This window comes from Stylophora pistillata, chromosome 12 (genome assembly GCF_964205215.1).
Source record: "Stylophora pistillata chromosome 12, jaStyPist1.2, whole genome shotgun sequence".
Lineage (NCBI taxonomy): Eukaryota > Metazoa > Cnidaria > Anthozoa > Scleractinia > Pocilloporidae > Stylophora > Stylophora pistillata.
The window spans coordinates 23,782,767-23,805,601 of record NC_142530.1 but is presented as its reverse complement, the minus strand read 5'-3'; the positions used below and the strand labels follow the sequence as shown (position 1 = coordinate 23,805,601).

At 39.9% G+C, this 22,835-nt stretch overlaps 1 protein-coding gene across 2 annotated transcripts; it reads right to left on the bottom strand.

Annotated features, from left to right (window-relative positions):
- Nucleotides 1-752: 752 nt before the first annotated feature.
- On the bottom strand, nucleotides 753-22,534 carry LOC111326345 (sacsin). Of its 2 annotated transcripts, XM_088740416.1 has the most exons (7): nucleotides 22,130-22,534; nucleotides 16,456-16,576; nucleotides 15,115-15,179; nucleotides 13,808-13,848; nucleotides 3,112-12,186; nucleotides 2,443-2,728; nucleotides 753-1,899 (listed from the first exon to the last, which is right to left on the bottom strand). In XM_088740416.1, exons 5-6 carry the CDS (start codon nucleotides 12,139-12,141, stop codon nucleotides 2,444-2,446), a joined length of 9,315 nt encoding a protein of 3,104 aa, XP_088596542.1. In that variant the 5' UTR covers nucleotides 12,142-12,186; nucleotides 13,808-13,848; nucleotides 15,115-15,179; nucleotides 16,456-16,576; nucleotides 22,130-22,534; the 3' UTR covers nucleotides 753-1,899; nucleotide 2,443. The 2 variants fall into 2 exon arrangements, with proteins under 2 accessions (XP_088596542.1, XP_088596543.1); XM_088740417.1 differs by lacking the exon at nucleotides 16,456-16,576.
- Between the last annotated feature and the right edge of the window lie 301 nt (nucleotides 22,535-22,835).

Here is a 22,835-nt window from a genome sequence, read left to right as displayed (position 1 = left end):
TGACTGTAGTTTGTCTTGACACGGACTTCAAGAAAATCACTGCCTATCCATTACTGATACGTTCCCCATAAAATATGGTTAAATGTGGATACAAGAAACATTCCTGGATATATATATCGTCTTCTACTTAAGAAACTTCCCAAAATCAAGCTGTGTAACCCCCCCACCGAGAAACTGGGGAGTGAAAGTAAACCCCCTTTGCGGCGTTTACCTTTATCTCATCAATTTCAAGTCCTCAGTGATCAAACCCCTTCCGAACAGAAATGTTGTCTCTAGCAGAACTATGCTGCTTTTAGGTTTAGAACGGACCGTGAAATATGGAAAAGATGTCTTTTCAATGCAGAAACACATCTTTTTAACTTATCATTCCAAATACAAAGTTGATATAGCCGACGGAAAAAGATGCCCTGAAAAGGCTAAAGTTAAAAATTATTTAACCTTTGCTTAAACGCGACCTGATACATGTAACTAAACCAGATCAAACTAGACCCCGGCCCTCCCTCCGACTCCTTGGGTCCAAGATGATTACCTATTAACCCCCCCTTCCCCCACCCTACTCCCTTAAGAAAAAAATAAAGAGCATTAACTAAAAAAAAGGGGTTTTACCCAAAGAGAACAACGTGAAACGCACTATAGGCGGACGACAACGTTGTGTTTATACAAAGCCAAAATTGGGTTATATTCGCGCATTTTTTCAATTTAGAAAAATTAGTTTGAATTCATGAGAAAACGAATCCTTTCGTTACAGAATGTTGATATACAATGCTGCAATTTTTATTTTGTGATGATTAGTCATATAACGTCTGTAAGACTTAAATGATGGCTGTTTTTACTTATTAGATGAAACTAGCTGATCACTGAAAGTCCTAAGGGTATGCGTTTCAAGCTTTACCTGGCTTTACATAATTAGAGTTCTCAATGAAAGAAAAATACATACATCACATAATAGCTCAAAACGTTGCTGAACTAGACAATTGTAATGATTACGGCAATCGTTTAGGTAGGAAAATGATAAACTACGAAAAACCCTGTGCACTGATTTTTGAGAAGTTGCTGTAGAAGAGGGACCAATTGAAGAAACCATGTGAAGTCCTGAATGATGCGCGCACTGTTTCCCGACATAACAAACCAACCAACTACTTAAAACAAAACTGCCAAAAACCGCAATAATATTATTATTAATAAACTTATATGAATTAAGTACATTTATAATAACTCAAGTTTTCTTTGCTTTGAATTAACAATACTTCAGCCGTGCTGCTAAAAGCCATTTCTATTCTACATAATCACTGACTATACCGTGATTTAACAAGCAAAACAACAGAGGAAAAACTTGTCATGAGCCTTCTCAAGAACGGTTTTTCTCCTTGGTAAACAATACATGACTGGAAACTAACTCTTGCCCAATAACTGTTTCGTTTTTTATGGGTAATGGAAGGAAAAATGAATAACGCCCTCTAGCTTAGTATCGAAATAAATGAAAACCTATACTGTTGCAAATACGCTTTATCTAAACTGCTTATTCGTACTTCTTTTCTTAAGTGAGACTTCCCAATCTCAATTATCTCAAGTTTTACTTGCAACTAACAACATGGTTGCAATGACAACATAGCACTTGGCTACATGATACATCAGGAAAAAAAACAAAAATTATCTTATTCTTTGACCTTCTAAATCATGATTCTTTCAATACCTGGAAAGCTACAATTAATAACGTTTACCGAATCAACGTCCAATAAAAAAATTATTACTTTGCTTCACTATGAAATAATACTGATTGTTCCTAATTACTGTTATTTTAAAATACACGTTAGATTTAACATCTACGAATAACTGATTGATACAACAGGACACTCTCCTTTGAGTCTTCTTCCTCGCACCAAAGATTTCGTCTTACCCCTGTAAAATTCAGCAAATTAGTGAACTTCAGTAAAACAGGTAAATATGCGAAGACACTGCTTAAAATTCGCTCAATAATGTTTAATACAATCTGTTTTAATCAGAGCATCAGGTATTTTTGCTTTCTTGTTTAGTTTGTTTGTTTTCTTTCTTCCTATTTTTTCTCACGATTTTTTGTGACATATTTTCACGGAGGTTAAATTGAAGAAGGCGTTACTCTGTATTAAAAACAAATGATCCTACGATCCCAAGAAGGGAATTGGGCCGTTATCCCCTCTGAAGTCCTCCTCAATTGATCATTCATATCGATATCTAGCAAGTAGTCCGTCATCTTTTATGAGATGCATGTTCTCTCTAGACTCTCAGACTTAATAACTCTCTTCTTAATGTCACTCCGATCTTTATCGCATAGCAAACTACAGAATTCCTCTGCACCCAATTTATGAATAGTTCTTCACGAATTCATTTATATGCGACAGATCAATTGTGTAGAATGCTTGTTTACCTAAAAAACACTAATATCTCCCTTTATCTCGTACGCACCTTAAATATCTTGTATCTTGGTTTTTACTCGTGTGACAATTTCTGTGGCGAGTTGCAACGCTCTCTGAGCTTCCCGGGACGAATAAACTTCGTTGGGGATTTGGGGAGGCCAAATACAATCTGGATAACGCATTCGTGCAGAGCTACCAACAAGATTCTCTAACTGGCTTGCGAAGTTGGCTATCTCAGCGTCATTTAAGCCGTCACAATTCCTAATAAGGTTGTGATCATTTGTCTTCTCAGCATGTAATGTATACTTAGCCGCCTTCAATGCCTTTTCTGCCGCCTATGGTAAATAAATGATTTTACCAGCTTCAGTGGTTGACATGTCATGTCAATATGTCACCGAAGAAAAACAAAACGCTTTAACGCGCAAGAGAATGGCGAAGACCCGCAGTTGTCAAATGCTCAGGCATCAAGCCTTAGGCTCTACCAATGCCATTGGAAAAAGTTCTTAACCAAATCACACTTACTCAAATAAATCCTTTTCCACCTCACAGGGTGATTTTGGGGCCACCAAAATTAGGAAGCAAAAACAAATTTGCTAAAAAAGGCATACCTCTTTTGATATTTGCGTCTTGAACGACTTAATTATTTTCTTTTCGTTTTCCTAAATATCTACGTATATTTTTAGGTTCTTACAATTTTACTGAGCCACCATAGTTTTACCTGATGACATTTAAAGCAGGCCCACTCATAGGAGGGTTGGTCAGAGTCAATTTCATTTTCTCCAGCCACCAGGTCAGCTTCAGCTTGCTTGTACCAACGCTTTGCTTCTCCAAGTTGAGGATTGCTCTTTGAAAAACTGGGAGGGACATTTATCCATGGCTTGCGATTTGATGAGTGCCCTTGGGATGTATACAGCTGTAAAACTTTTTCTTGGTATACCACTCGATGTGATCTGTGTTCCTTAGCCACCTCCACACAGGCGTCGATAAATTCCTCGTACGATCCACCAAGACGCAACATTTCATCCCTTATATGCTTAGAAACTTCAAAGCAGAACTCTTCATCGCCTACATTCTTCTCCGGACGCCACTGAAGAATAATTCGCTTGAGAATTTGTTTTCTTTCACCTTCTAGTAAATCACATTCCCATGCTTTTTCCAAAGTGGTCGAGATTTGAAGGAGGACCTCTTCTCGATCTTCCCTATTTCTGCGTCGCGCATTAGATATTTCTTCAAAACGACAAAATTTGTACAATTTGGCAGCAGTCACCTTCACTGGCTCGTGTTCATGTCCAATGTTGACTGAGTACACCTTTGTAACGAGACGCAGAAACCAGTCTTCGTCACAGATAACATCCTTAGCCAAAACCTCTTCGATAATCACAGCGTAGATGAACGTAGCAACGCCTTTGTCTAGCTGAAGACTCGGGTCGTGAAGCTGATAACCAACATATTCCCCGGGTTCAAAGTCGCTAAAGGCATCATTCAGTAGATGATGGTCCACAATTGGAATGAAACTTCCCGGGTCAGGAAAGATATCCATTCCATCTACACTGCAGGTGTCGTCTTGTCGAATGCCCGATTTATCAAGTAGGGACCAGATGTCACCAAGAGCGCATTGCAACATACTGGGGATTAAAAAGGCGCTCTTTCCAAGAAGGTCACCATACATGTCTATAACAACGCCCGAAACCAAAGACCTGGCCAACTCGATATCATTAGTCACATTTACCACGTTAACGTAAACCATGCATTTCTCCTCACCGGAAATCTCAGATTTTTCTTGGAATGACTTCATCTCTTTTTCACTTCCCGGGATTAAGTCGTCATCTAGGAAAAGGGCCGTTTTAAGACCATCCACGGCGCACAACTGAATTCTTTTGAGACTTTCTTCGATATCAGCGATAACCTCTTCATCGAAATCTGGCTTTTGAGAGTTGTCGTGCTTAATAATTCTGGCAATTCCCTGACGAAACTGTGGGGTGCAAAGTCGCAGCATCAATGAGTCGAAAATTAAGCTCTGAACTAAGTCACCATCAGTGAGCTTTTCACTCACCACAACTGAGAGCATCTTTGGTTGTAAATGTGGAGGAAGTTTCATCATCAACTCTTTAAAGTTGGTCATGGTTAGTGTTAATTTAACTTCCATAAGCTTGAGATCAAGTACAAAATGCTGGTGGAGCTCTTTGATTCGATCCTCGTAGTCAGGTTTATCACTAAATACTAACTCGGAAGACTTCTGTAAAGTGACAGAAATTTTATTTAAATTGCTTTCCAAGCAGCGGATTCCTGAGGGCATTGCTGGTAGGTACAATGTGGACAATGTGGACAATGTGGAAGCTTCGTCGGCCTTCTCCTGTAGCGTTTTAAACAATCCCTTTACTGCCTTGCAGCACACTTTCAGCTCATTAGGATGCAGTTTGGCGCCACAACATTTCTTTCGCAACTTTTCCAATACCACAGCGTAGTGGGTACATGTAACAAACTCGTAACATCCCAGGGCTTGAAACAATTTTCGGAATTTGCCAAGCTCAGGAGGAATTCTATAAAGAAAAGGCTTAATTTCTTCTCTCGCCTGAAGTTCGACAACCGCTTCACTTGGCCTAACGAACTTCGTACCATTCTCAACCAATATGCAGGGTGTAACTTCAAGGACGATTGCATCCCTTACGTTTTTATTACCTTGTAAAAACTTGTAGATTTCTTCCATGATGTTCGTAATCTGGAGATTATGTTCATGTAAGTCAAACTTGCATTTGTGGGGGTTTTCCAGATGACGACATAAGACTTCGCAGTGTCGAACAACCATATCTATCAGTGGCTCCTTAATTATTTGAAGTTGCGAAAGAAAAGCATCACAGTACTTGCCGACAGAGGCGAGCGGGGGTAAACCAAATTCATACCGACGGTACTCTGGATTCGCCCAGCTTGGAAGCAAGCGGGCTTGGGTCCAAACGATTTCTTCATATTCAGCAAAAACTGCTCCTTTGAACGGAATGTAAGGAGTTTGATCTCCTTTCTTTTGATTAAAAGCTGGACATAACATTTGCAATGGCTCAGCGACGGGATCGGCTGCGATAAAGGCGATATCGCAGATTGCTTTCAATAAGCCCTCCCCGACTACATCAGGTCGAGACATGAGATGGTCAACCAGAATTCTAGACTTCTCGCCAGTTTTCTCCGTTTGTGCTGTAAGTGCTTCGCACTCCACTTCCTTTGCAAATCTCTTAAAATCAAAGGAAGATACCTCAGAAACCAAGCCTACTTGTTTCAAAAACGAAATCCATTCGGGAGAGTCAAACGGTTCTGGTGGGAAATCGCATGAAAGCATGGCCTTGAAAACATCGTTATTGGGATCGTACATACATGATGCCGTCTTCAAGGTACCATTTTCTGAGGGAATCAGAGGTGTATGTTTCAAGATGTCGAGTAACCTTTCTTTCTCTTCATCATCAACAGTGGAATCTGCCAAAATGGTGTCACGAATATATTCAAGATGAACTTGTCTTGCCTCCTCACTTACAATATGAAAACCTTGCAAAATCGAGTCACAGTACACGTCGATGGCAGAGATGCACTTAAGTTCCAAGAATGTAAACAAATCGGAGACATTTTTCCATGATTTCACAAATACCATCCCCAATTCACGCTCCAGAACATCAATTCCATTTTGCGGTACCCCAGCTGGTAAGGCAGACACCTTGACCTTGTCGAGTGAAATGAAGCCACCGTTAGTTGCAAGGAAAAAGGGAAGCTTCCGGAGGTTGCTTTTGTCAGTTTCTCGAAGGCAGGTTACACTTCTACAAAAATACTCCAAGATCTCCACACAATGGGATTTCTCTAATCTTCCTCTTATTTCTTTTTGATTTAAAATCAATTTTTGTCTAAGTGATTCAAGGAGTGACGAGGGGTCCTTCAGAGAAGATACCAGCAAAAGAGCTACAACTAGTGAGGTCGAGGATGAATACATAATGGTTGCCGAAATGGTGCGTGAAATAGCATTCTGGTTAAGTTCAGGGATACCAAGTTTACGCAAAACTTTTACGAGTTTCGCACTTGCCGCATCGACGTTTGCCATGTTAATAGCTCCCTGTGCCCACCTCAAGGGCACAAGAAAGTGATCATCTTGACGAGGGGTTCGAAAGCTTCGTGTTTGAGTGACGGGAAGAATACTCCAGTCAAGGAGGGGGCGAATGATAGCTTTTACCTGACGAACTTTGTCTTCACCATCAATTTCTTCGTCTTTTAAAACATCTCTTGTAATATCATACAGGAATTCCCAAACCCTACATATCCATCGTTGGTCTGGTAATTTTTTCTGAGCTGGAGACCACTGAACATACTCGTCATTTCCATAAATTTCCCGTGGTAATGTTTCAGCCAAATTGGCGGCAAACGTATCAGCATCCAATGGCTTTAAGACGGGCGACTTTAATGTGTCAGCGGAGGAAATTATTCCTATGTACGCCTGTCCGTGAAGGAAAATTTGGGAAGAGCCGGGAAGAAGGTCTGCAAATCGGGATACAATTTTAGGGCATACTTTTGAAAATGTTCGAAGATAGTCGTCTTGCGTAAGTAGAAGTGGGAGGCCTGGAAGCTTGTCGAGAAAATTATCAGCCTCTTTACAGAACGTTAGTACGAGTGACACTCCACCATCATTTTCAAACACTGTTTTACTTACTTCACAAGGAATGGGTCCAATGGTGCATAAGGGATCGTCAGAACCAAACGTTCCGTAGAAGTCGATCAGATCACCAGCAGAGACGCAGGGCGTAGCAACACCAGATCGCTGAAATGATTCGTAAACTTCCAAGGAAAAGGCGACAAGGTTGAAACCACTTTTCAGCAATATTCCTTCAAATTTATGTCTTCGTTTCTTTCTGGCTTCTTCCTTATCCTTCTCAGGTGACTTCGCAAAGGGACCAGCTACTGCAAGATTGTTGAAGAACGCCTTTTGTTTCCCCATACCAGTTGGCGGGAGCCACGTGACATCGACGAGGGATTTATCCCTTTGAGCGGAGCGTCGAACAACTGGCAGAATAGTTAACTCCTTTTCATTGATTTCTTGATAAACAGAATTAACCAATGTCTCCCAGTACTGATCTGTCGCAGGTTTCCGTGGGAAAAGGCCCTCCAAAATACCTATGTTTCGCCAAACCTTATTCTCATTGGAGGGTTTTAGACCAAACCCCAGAAACCTCTGCACCTCAACCAGCATGTCAACGTAACAGGAGGCCACTACATCTTCCAATATGGCATTGTTCCAGTCACTCCGGTATCCAACATGGCCAGCTTCGTCTCTCCACAGGTTTCTTCTTGACTCGTGGTCTAACGCAAAATGGCCATTGATGTGAACAGGAAGATTTGTTTCAAGGGGAAGGGGCAAAAAGCAGAAAGCTTTTTTTCTTCTTTGCGCAGGAAACTCCGGGTATTTATTGTAGTTGTTTTCCAAAAGGCATGCAACGCCACCACGAGGAAGCATCCCGAGTTTCTGTTTCTCAAATGCATCAACAATAGAGCTTTTGACATTCCCCTGAAAACCAATCTGTTGAACAATTAGCCACTTTTCTTCGTTTCCATGGTTATCCATAATTTTCAGCATGTAGGAAACTTTAACAACAGGACTATCAGTTGGGAGAATTTCTCCTTGCTTAATGAGGTTTCCAAGCTCTTTGATGACCGCGGAAAACTTTTTTCTCTTTTCTTCGTCCTCCTCTGTTAAGGTAACTTCCACTGTGTAATCGTTTACCAACTTTCCGCTTTTATTCCCGACCTCACAAAGAGTTATTTTCTTGACGTTATCAACGAAAAGGAGAACTTCAAATAATTCTCTCTTCAGCTCATCCATCATTCTGTCCAGTTTTTTCAGGGGTACCGCACTTGACGAGATTTTGGAGTCCCTCGCCATTTCTTCACTTCGTAGAGGAAACCTGAAAATGGTTGCGTTATCTCCTGAAAAACGTTCTATTTCTCCAAGATAACAGCGGAAAACATCTGGGAAATCCTTCTGGAGTTTTTCGCTGACTTTGAACATCCTTCCAGGTTTTTCAGGACTCGCACCAGGTGCATATCTGCAGTCTGGATCGAATATTAACAAAACATCTCCAACATCTCCTCCTTTTGAAATAAATGAGGGCGCATCAGTCAAGTGGTAAACAGCGTTGAAGCCCACCCCATACTCGCCAGTTTTACAAGGATCGCTCCCCTTGCTTCCTTCGCCAAGGTTCTGTATTCCTTTTATGTCGGCGTTTGTAAAGGGCTTGTTGTTGTAGACACACAACGCAGGACCTTGAAGTGGTTGCCAACTGTCTTCGAAGATCCTTTCCTTAGGGTGGTACCTGGGGTCTTTGATGAAGCAAATTTCAGTTGCCTGTGCGTCATCTGCATTTTGAACAAGTTCTTTTAAAATTTCTTTTTCGCAGGGATACTCCGTCAGAATACGACGAAGACGATTTGCAAGTTTCTCAGTTTGACCACAAGGGAGCCCTATTGTGTGAGATCGCAAAGCTTCCTCTCGACGTGTTTTAACTCCAAGCTGTTGACAGGATGGCCAAGGTATTCTATCGTTCACATAGTGCACCTCTACTTCATCTCCAATCCAGGGGCAATTTCTAATGCAAAGGTCTGACGCTGCTCTCATCACCCCTTTTGAATCTGGAAGGAAAACAGTTCCCCACTCTTTTTGTGCCTTCGACGGACCAATTTCAGAAAGGCCCATTAACTTGCTTAATTGGAGTGCCAGGTTCACCGAAACTTGAATGGTTGGTTCATCTAGATTAGTCTCCCCAAACTGACTCTTTATTTGCTGTAGGCTTGATATGTAATCCTTTTCATCAAATACTTCCTTTACCCCTGCTGCTTTCATTACCGCAGGGAATGCATCGGCAAGTTGCTTCGGTAGTTTGTAAAGATATGGTGCACAATCAGCCGTTAATTCAAAGGCTACTTCCCTTGCAGAGAGAAATCTCCTCTCGACCAGAATGAAATTCTTTCCGCGTAGCAATTTCAAGCATTCATCACCATTGAACCTAGCCGTTAGGTTAAGACATTTATAAGCCTCGTGGCAAATACGAGTTACTTCTTGATACTGGTTAGCATCTAGCGAACTCACATTTGTGGACATTGCACATTGGATTTGCTGAGTCACATGGCTTAAGGAGGCATCCTTTGTGTTTAGCTTCAAACATTTTTCAACACTTCTCGGAAGGCTAATACCAACCAATGGCTCACTGCAACACACAAGGTACTTTTTATCTTGCAGGAACACCTCTTTTGGTGAAAGCAACACTTGTTGCTTCCTTTGGAAAGCATCTCCTTTCCAGGGAAGCGGGAAATGTTTTGGCTTATTGAGAATTGGAAGAAATTTAGCTTGCAAAAGACGCTGACAGATAGCAGGTGGAAGTGAGTACTCTGGTTTTTTTGAGCACGACATCATTTTCTTCTCCCTTTTTTCCCTTCTTATCTTCTTCTCCATGAACCTCAATAACTCCTTAGTACGCTCTAATGCTGCATCAGAGTCAGCTATGTTTAAGCATTGGATACTCTCAGCTCTCTCTGCTACTTCGCTCCATGGAAGATCATCCGAAAGCATTCCCAGACCTTCAAGTTTGGTCAGTCTTTGAGGGCTGAGGTATGATTCTTCATTGCCAAAAGGAAATTTTCCTTCGTCAGGGGAGAACAAGGCAGCTACCTCCTTTCTGGGGTTTACAAGTTGGCTTGGGCACTTGAGGGTCTTGCCAGATGTTGACACCGGAATACAAGCATGTGCCTTTATCAGTGGTTCAAAATCACGACCACCATTGTCTAACGCATGAAGCATCAGTAGGTCTCTATGTTTAACCGGAATTCTCGACATGTTTGGAAAGAAGCACGTGCGATAAAAAGCGCCTTCGCTGTATTTTCGACTGTTCATTGTTCTCTCCCGATTGCTCTCTTCGAAAGACACCAAAATATCAGACGGTAGATCAACGACCACTTTATTTCGACCCCCTCTGTGATGGATTTGAAGAACTTCAAACGCAGCTTGTCCAGTTTCAGATGCTTCGCGAAATTTTGGATCAAGGAAAACGATCTCTTCAATGTTCACCCACTGAGGTCCGTCAGGAAAAAGGTCAAAACCCCCATTCGCAACATTTTTGTAGAAGGACTTCATGAGGGACTTACAGTTGTGTTGCACGGTCGAACTCCTCGGCCACAGCAAATGGAACTGATAAGAGTCTCCAGGGATAACAAGTGACTTGAGGTCTTCAAGAAGAGTTAAATAGGCGGAGCAAACCGAGTCTTTCATAAGTACTTTGTTCCAGTTCACTCCATCACACGATTTGTCATCCTCGACTTTCCTTTGTAAATTTCGCCTGTCAGCAGCTACAGCAAATGCCCCATTTATGTGCACTGGCAAACCACTGTGAATTGGAAGGGGAAGGTAGCAGAAAACAGAGCCATTTACATCTACGCCATCAACATTTCTGACGACAGGCAAAGGTATATACGTGTTAAAACCTCTTGAAATCAGTTGAACAGCTACTCCTGCCGACGGAACAAGGGTAGCATCATTATGATCCATAACGAACCTCATAGCCTCACCCTTGCCCATCGATGAGACAACTAGCCATGTCGTTTTCTCGTGTTCACAACGGAAGCCGCCACCGAAAAAGTCTAAGCCTTTCTTGGTGAGTCTACGGTCGATCTCTATGGATACTGACGAACGTGGAGAATTACCAATGACATCTTCACCATTTTTTAAGTCCTCCATAAATCTTGAGGCTACTTGAAGAAAGTTACTTTCTTGGAGAAGTCTTTTCTCCTCTTTGCTCAGCTTCTCTGCAGTGGTGGGTAGCGTGACATAAGATGACAGTTCCCTCCGTATACCAACCGACGAAAGTGATTTGGTCACCTGAAATAGTAAAAGGGGTGCATGTGGAGGCGAAGCACTCGGCAAATTGTAAATTCCCACGCTGAGGATATTTTGTGTAAAAAGAAGCAAACTTTCGGCACCTTCGAGGAACATTTGCAAAAGTTTTCGCATTTCACAGTCGTTGTAATACAATTGCTTAATCTCGCTTCTTTGAGCTTGCTCTTTTGTCCTCAAAGGAAACCGGAAAAGCGTTCCACGAAATGAGTTGTCTCTCTTACTTAGACATAGGTCACAGCCAAAGATTCCATCAAAGGGCTTAAACTGCCCTCTATAGTATTCTCCTAGAACCCCTGGGTTCTTGTTGAGGTCAATTTTAACACCTGGCTTCGCGGGGTTTTTTATATGTCTTCCAAGGTGTGACATGTGAGGGTCAAAAACTACAAAGTAGTTTTTACTTAAAAACATGGGCACATCTGTCAAATTGTAGACTGCATTGAAACCAAGTCCAAATTTTCCAATTTTCTCGGTGTGGTGCTCTTTTGTGGCTCCGCTTAATTTCTCAATGTTTTCAAAGTCCTTTTCTGTAAATTCGGCGTCATTGTAGACCCAGAGAGCCGGGCCCTGGCATTCTTTCATCCCTTCATCAAGCAAGCGGGTCAAGGCATCCTTGTTAGCTCTCTCGTCGTACAGAAATCTCACTTCAGTGGCACCAGCATCGTCTGCGTTTTGGACAAGCTCCTTTAGCACTGCAAATCCATCAGTGTACTGGTCTAGTAATCGGCTAAGTCGTGTAGTTATCTTCTCGTATTGGCCAAATGCTTCGATGGAGGACTCCAAAGGATCTGACAAAGTTCTGGTCGCAGATGCAGACCGGGATAGAGCTGCTGATTTCTTCATTTCCTTCCTTTTAATTCACTTCAAGTTTCCAATTTAGATCTCTAACTATAAAGAATTGTATAATTAAACCTGTATTGAGGCGTATTTTTATGTGAAAGTGTAGAGTGATCGTCCGGGTGAGTGTATTCCTGAGAAGGACTGTTGTCGGTGGTAGTGACTGACGTTTCGACAACCTGTGTGGAAGTCATAATTAGAGTCAAGTGAATAGTTGTTGTCAGTGGAATGTTCTTATCTCAGTTCGTGTAAAATGATTGGTCAGTTTTGCCGTGACGTTATTGGCTGTAACACATATTGCTGAACATCGATCGTCGACTTACGAACCACAATACTGACTGGGACTCTACGCAATGCCTAACCTACAGCATTGACTACTTTCAACGACTGACTCTGGAAAGCTGGTTTACTAACTTATAGAACAGACTCCTCTAAACAGATGTCAACAACTACCGGCTCCATACAAACGACTCATTCACGACATAAACAATACAAACGAACCGAACAGAACAGAACGACCTAACTTTACCGACGGATCGAAACAGACCAATCACGACCGACTTACGCCACTTGAGTCTTGTAGCCAATAGCATCACGGCAAAACTGACCAATCGCTTTACACGAACTGAAATAAGAACATTATACTGACAACTATTCACTTGACTCTGATGATCACTTCCGCACAGGTTGTCGAAACGTTAGTCACTACCACCGTTAACAGTCCTTCTCAGGACTACACTCACCCGGACGATCACACTACACTTTCACATGTTATCCCCGGGTTCAAGCCATTTACTACATATTTGTATATTCAGAAAAAAATTCAAGTAAACTGGATGACAAATCATTTCAGTTTTGATGATACGAACACATGAAAGTAAGTCAGGTTTTAATCGTTTTTCATATTTAGAAACACTCAAGTAATGCATAGATTTTTTTTGCCAATGACTGGAAAAATTCCTTACTTTCATCGTTTCTTGTAAATCTTGAAAATAGACTCAAATGTTCAAACCCCAAGCCAAATTCTTCGATACGATGTATCGTTTTGACAGGTTTTCATTTATAAGGGTTTTCTTGTATAAAGGAGGCTATTTGATTTTAATTCAGATATTATTGCTTTACTGTTATATAAAAAATAGATTCCTGGTAGAGTCAATGTAGTTTTCGTTCCTATGTTAATTTGTGTGTATTTCGAAAGTAAGTGCTTTCATTCGTGCTGCTAGGGGGTCTTGGTTCTTGTTGAGCGAGATATTTTTAATGCATGAATACATTTTGCCGCTTTTGAACGAGGCTCGTATTCTTATTAGCTGTTGTTGGTGGTAGTCCCACAGCAATAAATTATCAACTTCTAAATTGAACTCGAGTTCAAGCTTGAATAGGTCAGACCAGGTTTTGATCGTTCTCTAAGCCAGACAACACAGGAGCCTGGAGTATCAAATTTTACATTTTTCAAACGTTCACAAAAGTTTGCCGATTGCATTCTAAATATTCTCATGAAAAGATTTCATTCACTAAAAAAGTTTAGTTCTAAATGAGAATAATGGAAGGAGAATGGGGCATCCCAACAGAGAAGAGCACCTCAAAAGTTAAATCTGATTGAAAAATAACTTTAAATAAATTGTGTTCGGTAACGCCAACTGGCGTTTTCATAACTATCGTTAACCATACTCACATACAGAGTGATGCTCGTTGAATTTAAACTCGGTTACTCATCTGAAAATCAAGACCATAAGGATCTAAATATTAAGTTATGGAAGACACTATCACTAGAAGAAATTTCACCCCCATTCGCTTAAATAGCTTTACTACTCCGTAAAAACTTAGTGCAACTTTAAAATTGTTTGCTACACTTCTCAAATATGAACCACGTGGGAGGAATCTTCAGAGAGTCTAAAATTTATCTTTAAAAGGCGTGAAATCCCTCGGCAACTACGCCCTTCGTCATTTGTTTCGTTAGAAACCCCAGCACCCGACTAAAAATCACCCTGCTCGAACAGCTTGAGCTATAAGCGATTCATTGATTGTCTTACTATGGTTGAAACGCGTTCTCTTAAAATTAACTGAAGTTTGTCAGTATGACTTCGTGAAACGCAATTCAGCAAAACATCGTTAACAACATTCGGCTCTAGTCTCTTCCTTCGTTAGGTATGGAAGAAAGCTGTAGAATCCAGGAGTAACTTATTTTTTCTTCGTGAGAAGCGGGATCAGTTTTCAAGAGCCACGGACCATAAATATCGAGAGTCCGCCGACAGTTGCAGACGTTTTTAAAGGCCTGTAAATAGGTTGTGACAGCTGCTCAACGGTTCGTATGGCATTTTTGACAAAATAGCCCAAACTCTTTTCAACCTGAACACGCCGCTTATGGCGGATATATAAGGACAAAGCTTTAATTCGATGTATATTATGATTTGTAAATGTATATGACAGACCCCTCAGAGGTCACTAAAGTTGGCCTTTATTTCTCTGCGAAAAAGGCGCGAAGTACGTTATTTCAACGGATCACTATCCAGACTTAAAGGTCACAACGTGACAAGAAATTTTTATTTTCGAAGAGATAAAGAGATCATCTACTCGCACATAAAATTTAAAGCGGGATTGCATCGAAGTTGACATAAGAAGTTGCCGAAGTTGCATAAATTTTCATTGCTTTACGGTGGGGTGGGGGGGGGGGGGACAACAGCCATGTATCTAGGCGTATTTTGAACTTTTGGATTTTTCGGAGATATAAAAGCACGATAGAACTTTATATACTGCAGTATGGAACTGGAAGGGGTTACCTGGAAGATAAGTTTGGTTGCGCATAGCATTAATATTCACTTAGATTCGCTGTTTCATCTAACAAGGCCTAGCTGGTGATTCTCATGTTGCTCAATTTTATTATCTTCAAAATTGTATAATATTGTTTCAAACCAAACCATACGCCTAACCACCAATAAATCCTAAGTCTGAAAATCATAATTGCAAGCCAAGATTACTTACTTCATTTCCGCCATCAAGGGAGAGTACGTCGAAATTTAATTGTAACAGCTTCATCGTGCTAACATCTGTTAAAAATCGAACAAATTCAGGTTAGAAACTACTAATTGTTTTTCACTGGGCACTCAATTTATTATAATTAATAGTCAAGTTTAACAAACGCGCTATTTATGTTTACTGTTGTGTGCGCGATCCGTTTCAATGCATATATCGCAATAATTATCACAGCGGCTGTTTGTCGCATAAAACCTTTAATTAAAGAGGCGTAATCTAGTTGTTCAATCGTTCACTTTAGTTTCAACCAAGCGGACCAGTTATTGTAATATTGCTAACCAGTTATTTGCCACAAGTGCGGAGGCAGTCAAGAAGTAAGTTTTCAGTTAATTTCCAGGTTTTTAGAGGTACTTTTCTGTTTGTTTAGAACACTTCTAAGGCCGAGTGGTTTCTTTGTATTTCAGATTGAATTGTTTTATCAAATTAAACACGTTTCTTCCTACGTATTGGGTCTTTCGTATTCTGTTCGACGGAACAAAGCGAACTATTATCTGCGACGCCCAAAAGTTCCATAAAAAACCTAAGAATTTGTGGAAGTGAAATACAGACGATTCTCTCACTACTTGGGTCTGCGAGTCAATCGTCTGTAAAAGTTCTTCGCAGACGTAAACCACGGCACGTTGTTCAAGAGACTTCTTCTGTGTACGGTATACGTGTTAAAACCTCACGCCGGCCCGTAATAAGATTCGCTAACGCGCACGCTTTCTAGGAGTTCTACAACACTCTTGATAATTTTTTTAGAGGCAGTTTTCCAGTCGCTTCTATCTTTCCAAGAAAAATAAAAAGCAAATATGCAAACTATACTTGGCAAATTGACATAAAAGAAAAAAAACAATGTTTAACGTGTACACCTTAAGAAGAATCAACAATAATCCAGAATGCTTTGACAAGTCACCCACCGTAATTTTCAATATATACTAATTTTTACCTTAATAGAACATGAGATAGAGCATTTTCTTTACCTTTCGTAATTATATGAACGTTAACCACACTATCTTGTGAGACTTTCATATTTGCATGCGGTGTGACTGATGCAGAAACATTCCATGTATTTTTAAACAAAGTGATCGCAAACTGCAGACGCAACACACTGCATCACTGTGTTTATCGTGGTACCTCTTACTCATTAACTCTTTCAAACGTTGCTGTTTCAGCTTAACTGTTCGGTATTAGCTACAGTACATTCTTAAAACATAGCCCAAATTCCGAGAAACCGTCGCATGGCGTTAAGTGGCGTCCTACCACCTCGATATCAACAATTATTTTAACACATAAATTCTTCATCGGTACCTTAATGTGGTTATTCTCTGATCACTGTGATCACAAGCGCTGTATAAAGGTTTCGAGATGTTAGTGGTCCGTAACCCTCCTAGGGAAGTTGTTGTCTTTCTCACTGATTGAGCGGTGTTGACTGTCGGCGAATGCAAAAAAAAAAAAACATATAATCTCAACTTTGCTCACAAACCGTGACGATCACGTGAAAATCAGCACTAATATATCAGATACATTTGTCATCTCTAGGATTTTGCCACGTCAGTTATATTTCTCGAACTATTTCCGTAATTGTGGCACCAGATTTTCATCTATAGGAAAAACATGTTTCCAATTAATATCTATCGGAAAAACATGTTTCAACAGTCCGGAATTGTGGTACCAAATTTTATCTATAGGAAAAACTTGTTTCAGGCCCTTCTTACGTTAGTCTTCAATCTTTATTCAGACGCCCCCAAAGAAGTTTTTCAACTGTTAGACAGCGGCCATTTCATCAATAATTGCCTCTCACGGAGGAAAATTAGATAAACATGATGACCCTGTCTTAAAATGCGAGGATTAAAAAATAAATAAAATAAATAAAATAAAAAAAAAATATACGATTCTAGGAAAATTCAGCTGCAACTTCCGGTGATGTCTTTTCCCCGAGTTAGAGGGATAAGGTACACTTCGGACTTCTTGGTAGGGATTCACCGTTCTTCTCACTAAATCCTGACCCTATTTCATACCAAAAAGTGCCATTTCCACTTTTTGTTCTAGGACCATGCCTATGAAGTTTATCCTTGTTTTCAAAACCTAACGTTTGAACGTTGCAATTGATGTACAAAGCGATCGCGATTTGTCAGTCAAATGAAGCGCTCGTAAACTTTGCATCAACGCCGAAGTCGAGAATAAAACTCACACGAGGATTCGTCAACTAGCGAATGATTTTTTTCATTGTTTACCCTTTTATTCACCGGGTGCAGAGGAGACAGACGCGATGTGTTTTTGTGGTTTCCGCGTAAATCGTTTGCGGCTTTTTTTAAGACCAAAATTTTCAAACTGTCTAACCGTATTAGGAAATACTGTGGGGTACGCTCATACTTATAGAGCTTGTGCACTCTCACCCAGCGGGCATAGTAATGATAAACAACTTATATAGAGGACAGCTGACTGACAAAGTTAACTGAAATGATATGCAGATTTCGTTCAGTAGTCGATAGGTTTGAAGCTCGATGATAAGTTTAATAAAAGAAATAAACGGTAACTCCATAGTAAAAGGGCTTAAAACTTCAACAAGCTAAGAAAAACGACATTTTCCGCCAGTTTTACGTTCAAAGATACGATTATCTACCAAGTTCAGTTTGCATACATAATATTGATAACCTGAAAAGAATAAAGATTTTCATCTTATGAAATGAATATTTTATTATTTGCAAGCCGATTCCTCGGTGGAAAGTTCAGTGATATTTGCTTTGCATTGATCACAACATGCAGCCTTGTAGCTCAGTTGCTATGAGGGCCAAACTCAGTTGTAAGTGATCGAAAGAACGAGTTCTGATACATACATACATACGTTAGTTGACCACTCCGATGGAGTGGTCAACTAACGTATGTATGTAACTAAATTGGCCCTGAAAAGCCCCATGGGGGCTTTTCAGGGCCAATTCCCACCCATCCCACCCCAGGGGAGGACATCCACAACACAGTAGTCTCGTGCGTAGGAAGTTAACGTCTCCTACCCCTAACCCGGCAGGAGACGGGGCCTACGGTTTAATCGTCCTTATCCGAGAAGACTAGAATATCTATCCATTTCTTGATTATAGAAAGGTAGCAAATTCTCCTCACTTATTTTAAGACCATGAGTGATCGGTCGAAGTTCAAATATTTGTGGTTCCCTTTTGTGCAATTTCTTCAATTTCTTCAATTGCAGATCGCCTGTGAGGGTTAGTCAGAATCAAGCCCATCTTAAAATGCTCTTATACCTGGTCGGGCTTCCCTGAAAAATTAAATTGTAAGAATTCGGTATCTTGAAATTCTGTTGGTGACATGCTAGAAAGATCTGCTGTAGTAAGAACTACAATTCTTGCCTATGAGCAACTGACCAGAGATGTTTCGAGACAACCAGCCCAATCAAAGCCTTTTAAACAGCCTTGTTTCGAAACAAGTACTACGAGCTTGATTAGCTAGCCTTCGGCATTTTTGGGAACTAATTATGATGGTTAAATTGCCTCGGCAAAATACCAGTAAAGTTAAACACTATGTCCGTAGCGAAGACCTGTGTCACTTTCAGAGGAACTGCATGGCTACAAGGAAACCTGTACACGAACCTAATTGCGACACAGAAATTTCGGTGAAAGTTTATTCCACCCTTTCCCTGCTGGAAATCGCTCTGGTTTGAAGGTAACTATTGTAAGAAATAGACAACTTTTTTGAGAGACATGTTTCGGTATGCTTATGCCATTTCCAATCAATAAGTAACAGAACGTGAGTAATTATATAACAGACAAGTAGATGAATAAAATATGTACAGTATGATGTAATACAAAAGCGGGTACTAATTACGTGACAACAAACATCAAAGGTGTGAACAAAAACGCTAGAAAAGTGTTATAATGCTGTAATTGTTTGTTAAGTTCAGGTTTGATCTTATTTACATAAAAAGCTTCTTTGAGTTTTAAATCAATTGAGTTGTTAGCAGAATCCAGAATACTAAAGCAAGAAAGGGAGTATTTGTTCTTACAAGAAGATGTGTTGAGATGCTTAAAATAATGCGAGTTTTATCGCTTTCCGTGCGCTCCTTTATCCTAGTAGAGAAGTGGCGACTAGTTCCGCCAATATGGCGGGAATTACATCCCGCACAAGAAAATTGATAAACTACCATGGATTTTAGGGCATCAGGAGTACGATCTTTAACACTGAACACTGATCTTTTAATTTTAAAAGAAGTGAAAACTAGTTTGACATTTAGGTCCGATTTACGAAAGCGCTTAGTGAGTTGTTGGAGTTTAAGGTTCGCTATTTTAAAATAAGAGCCGACAAAAGGGAGTTTTAAGTAACGTGTATTATTGTCATCAATGTTCCCGCTATTTTGAGAGGAGGAACCGTCAAGATATCGCTTGAAAGTTCTTTCAATAATATGCGAAGGAAAAGAATTACGTTTTAAAGTGTCGGAAAGTTTGTTAAGATCGTTTTGAAGGCCGGAAGAGGTGTTGTTGATTTTGCAGATAAGGTCAATAAGAGTTCGGATAAGGCCAATTTTGTAGCAGGATGGAATAAAACTAATGAAATTTGTATGGAGACCAGTGTAGGTTTTTTATGAAAAACTGAAAAAACATAATCATTCGAAGAGTTGTCGATAAATATATCGAGAAAGGAGAGTTTACCATCACTCTCTTTTTCGAAAGTGAATTTTATGTTTGGGTGCCGTGAATTAATGTAATCAAAAATTACATAGCGTGCTGTTCATTGTGGAAGACACAGAAGGTGTCGTCAACATAACGCCTATAAAGTAGAAGGCGAGTCTAATGGTTAGAATTATTTAGCCATGTTTCCTCGTGGAAACCAAGAAAAAGATTAGCTAAGATGGGTGCTAACGGAAAACCCATCGCTACCCCATCAACTTGATCATAAAATTTTCCTTTAAAAAGAAAATGAGTCTCAGCTGTAGCGAATGAAAACGGTTTCTTAAGGTCGGATTTTTTGATGAAAATTTAGGGCTATGCTTGAAAATAAGATCAACGGCAATATCGATAGTTTCATTGAACGGAATATTGGCAAAAGACTTTCAAAATCAAAGGAAATGAGAAACTTGTTAAGATCGAAACTCCTGAGCTCTTCAACAAAAGAGAATGACTCTGTGACCGAATACTTGTTAGGTAAAAGCAGAGCAAGAAGAGAACTTAAATACTTGGCTAAATACAGCATTATTACACTTTTCTTGCCTTTTAGTTCACACCTTTAATGTTTGGTGTCACGTTGTAATTAGTACCCACTTTTGTATTACATCATACTGTAAATATTTTATTCATTTACTTGTCTATTATCTAATTACTCACGTTCTGTTACTCATTCCGCGTGTTTTCACGACGCCGGTTGTCTCGCTTAACATTCCTGAGGGTGTTATTTTCACAGACTAAGTTAAGCGACTTAAAAATCATAGGTGTTTTCACGAGGAAGATTATATTTCACTTTGGTAATTTGAGAACACGCGCGCGAAAAAATTAATTTGAATAATATGGCGGTATGGGGTAATTTGCGATTCGGTCAGCGAATCTGGTCGGCAAAATCTTGCTTGTGGAAGCCACAGTTGATTTTGGAAGACTGGAAATATATATGGACCACGTGCGGGAACGGGATCGGCAAAGTGATCGCTCACAGGAGGAATCACGAAGCGGCCAGATGTCCTAAAGCGTATGATTTGTTGAGTTAGCTGAATGATTTGCATCTGGAATGTTTAAAGGACTCGAAATAAACTCACCTTGCATCGCTTGATAGTGCGAGGCTTCTTGCATAAAGAGAGAAATTACTCGCTCTATTATGATTATACATGATGATTTGAACGCTTCACACGGGAGACTAAAAATACCACGCGTCTTGTATTTCCGATTTGACAGCCCTGCCAAATGAATAACCTCAAACGACTCCTGATTGGGCGAACGGAATTACCAACTCGCTTAACTACTTGTTTCAATGAGAATTCCACTGAAGTTTGCCGACTCGCTTGACTTTAAGCGAGTTGGAAAAACAACTATTTTCACAGGACTTCCGCTTGTCACTCGCTAAGCGACCTGAAAAATCGCCCGGCATAAGCAAGCCGAAATATGTCTCTCAAAAAATTTGTCTATTTCCTACAATATTTATCATACTTGCTACTACTACGACCTTATTGAAGGTAACTATTGCGAAATGCTCGTCTTTATGTAAAAAATTTTACCTGTTAGTTCAGTGGTTATCAGATAAAATGCACGTTGATTTCCTAATTTTTAATTATAAATGAAGATGCTTCTAGTCGGTTACTAATGTTGTTTGCGAATGAAATATAGCGGTGGACATGTATAATTCATTATATCTGCTTATTGATCTGTATTCGTCAGTGAATCCACCTATTCCTCATGCGCATTTTGATTTCATAAAAAAGACAAAAGATACAGGTCGCAAAACGCAGCGAAACACAGTTAATAGTCCAGAGAACATCACCAATAATGGAACGGTCCTGTTTGCGTCTCTTGCAAAGCATTGATCTGGACGGCGTTGATATGTCTTAAAATGGTCCTACTGCTTATTCGTAACCTTTGCACGGTAGAAGCCGTCATCTCCAGCACAGACTGGCCAAATGAACCTAGTCGTACTTTTCTTTGCAATGTTTTGCCACATACAACTATCTATCTTATCTTCTAAATCATTTGACCAAATAATAGTCGAATAAGATTAATTTGGTAACGAATCGTCTTCATCGTGTTCCATTTTGTCTTGAAAATATGCAGGTAAATAGGAATGACTAGCAAAAAGGAACAGAATAGTTACGTATTTAACTGTTTGTATCTTCAAGTTAATTTCCTCTACCTCAAGTTCTGAGTGCATGGTATAATGCTGGTCTAATTTGACATCGCGTCGCTTTGCATCATCACAACATATACATCGACAAACAACCTGTTTCGCCGCTTATAAATATTTTCCTCTCGGGATTCTTGGCCATGTTGCTGCTACTTACCTTTATCTTAAACTGACCAAATAGTCCAAACCGACCTTTCAACGATTTACGAGATTTTTCGTCTGGACAATGATGGAAGATCTCCTCCGAGTAAGATAGATTCTCAGAATCTGTTGAGTGGTTTCCGACAGTAGCTTTCTGGGAAAACAAGCCCATATGTATTGCACGTGATCATCACCCCTTCCAAGATGGCAAATACCCGGATACCCGAAAGTGACATTTGTTTGACTTGTCTCGAACCTCAGGAAAATCATTGGCTCTAAACGAGTGATACGTTCCCCATAATATGCGATTGTAGAAGAAACATTCCTGGATAAAGTAAGTAAGTAACAACGTTATTTACAGAGGGTAACACATAACAGTTAAAAACTGACGAACCAGTGGCCCTCTATCCCAAGTTAAAAGTTAAAAACTCACTTATGAGATAATTAAACAAAAAATTACACTTATGAGATAATTAAACAAAAATAAATAATAATAATAATAATAATAATAATAATAATAATAATAATAATAATCAGATACAATGAATATATGAAGTTCATATATTTTGAACTGCGGTATTAAATACTTATGATGCACGATCCTTCGCAGTAGATAGCGCTATTTATGCAATAGCGAAAATCAGACCTGAAAAAAATCAGGCCTGTACGGAATTCGAACCACTGACCTCTGCGATACTAGTGAAGCGCTCTACCAATTGAGC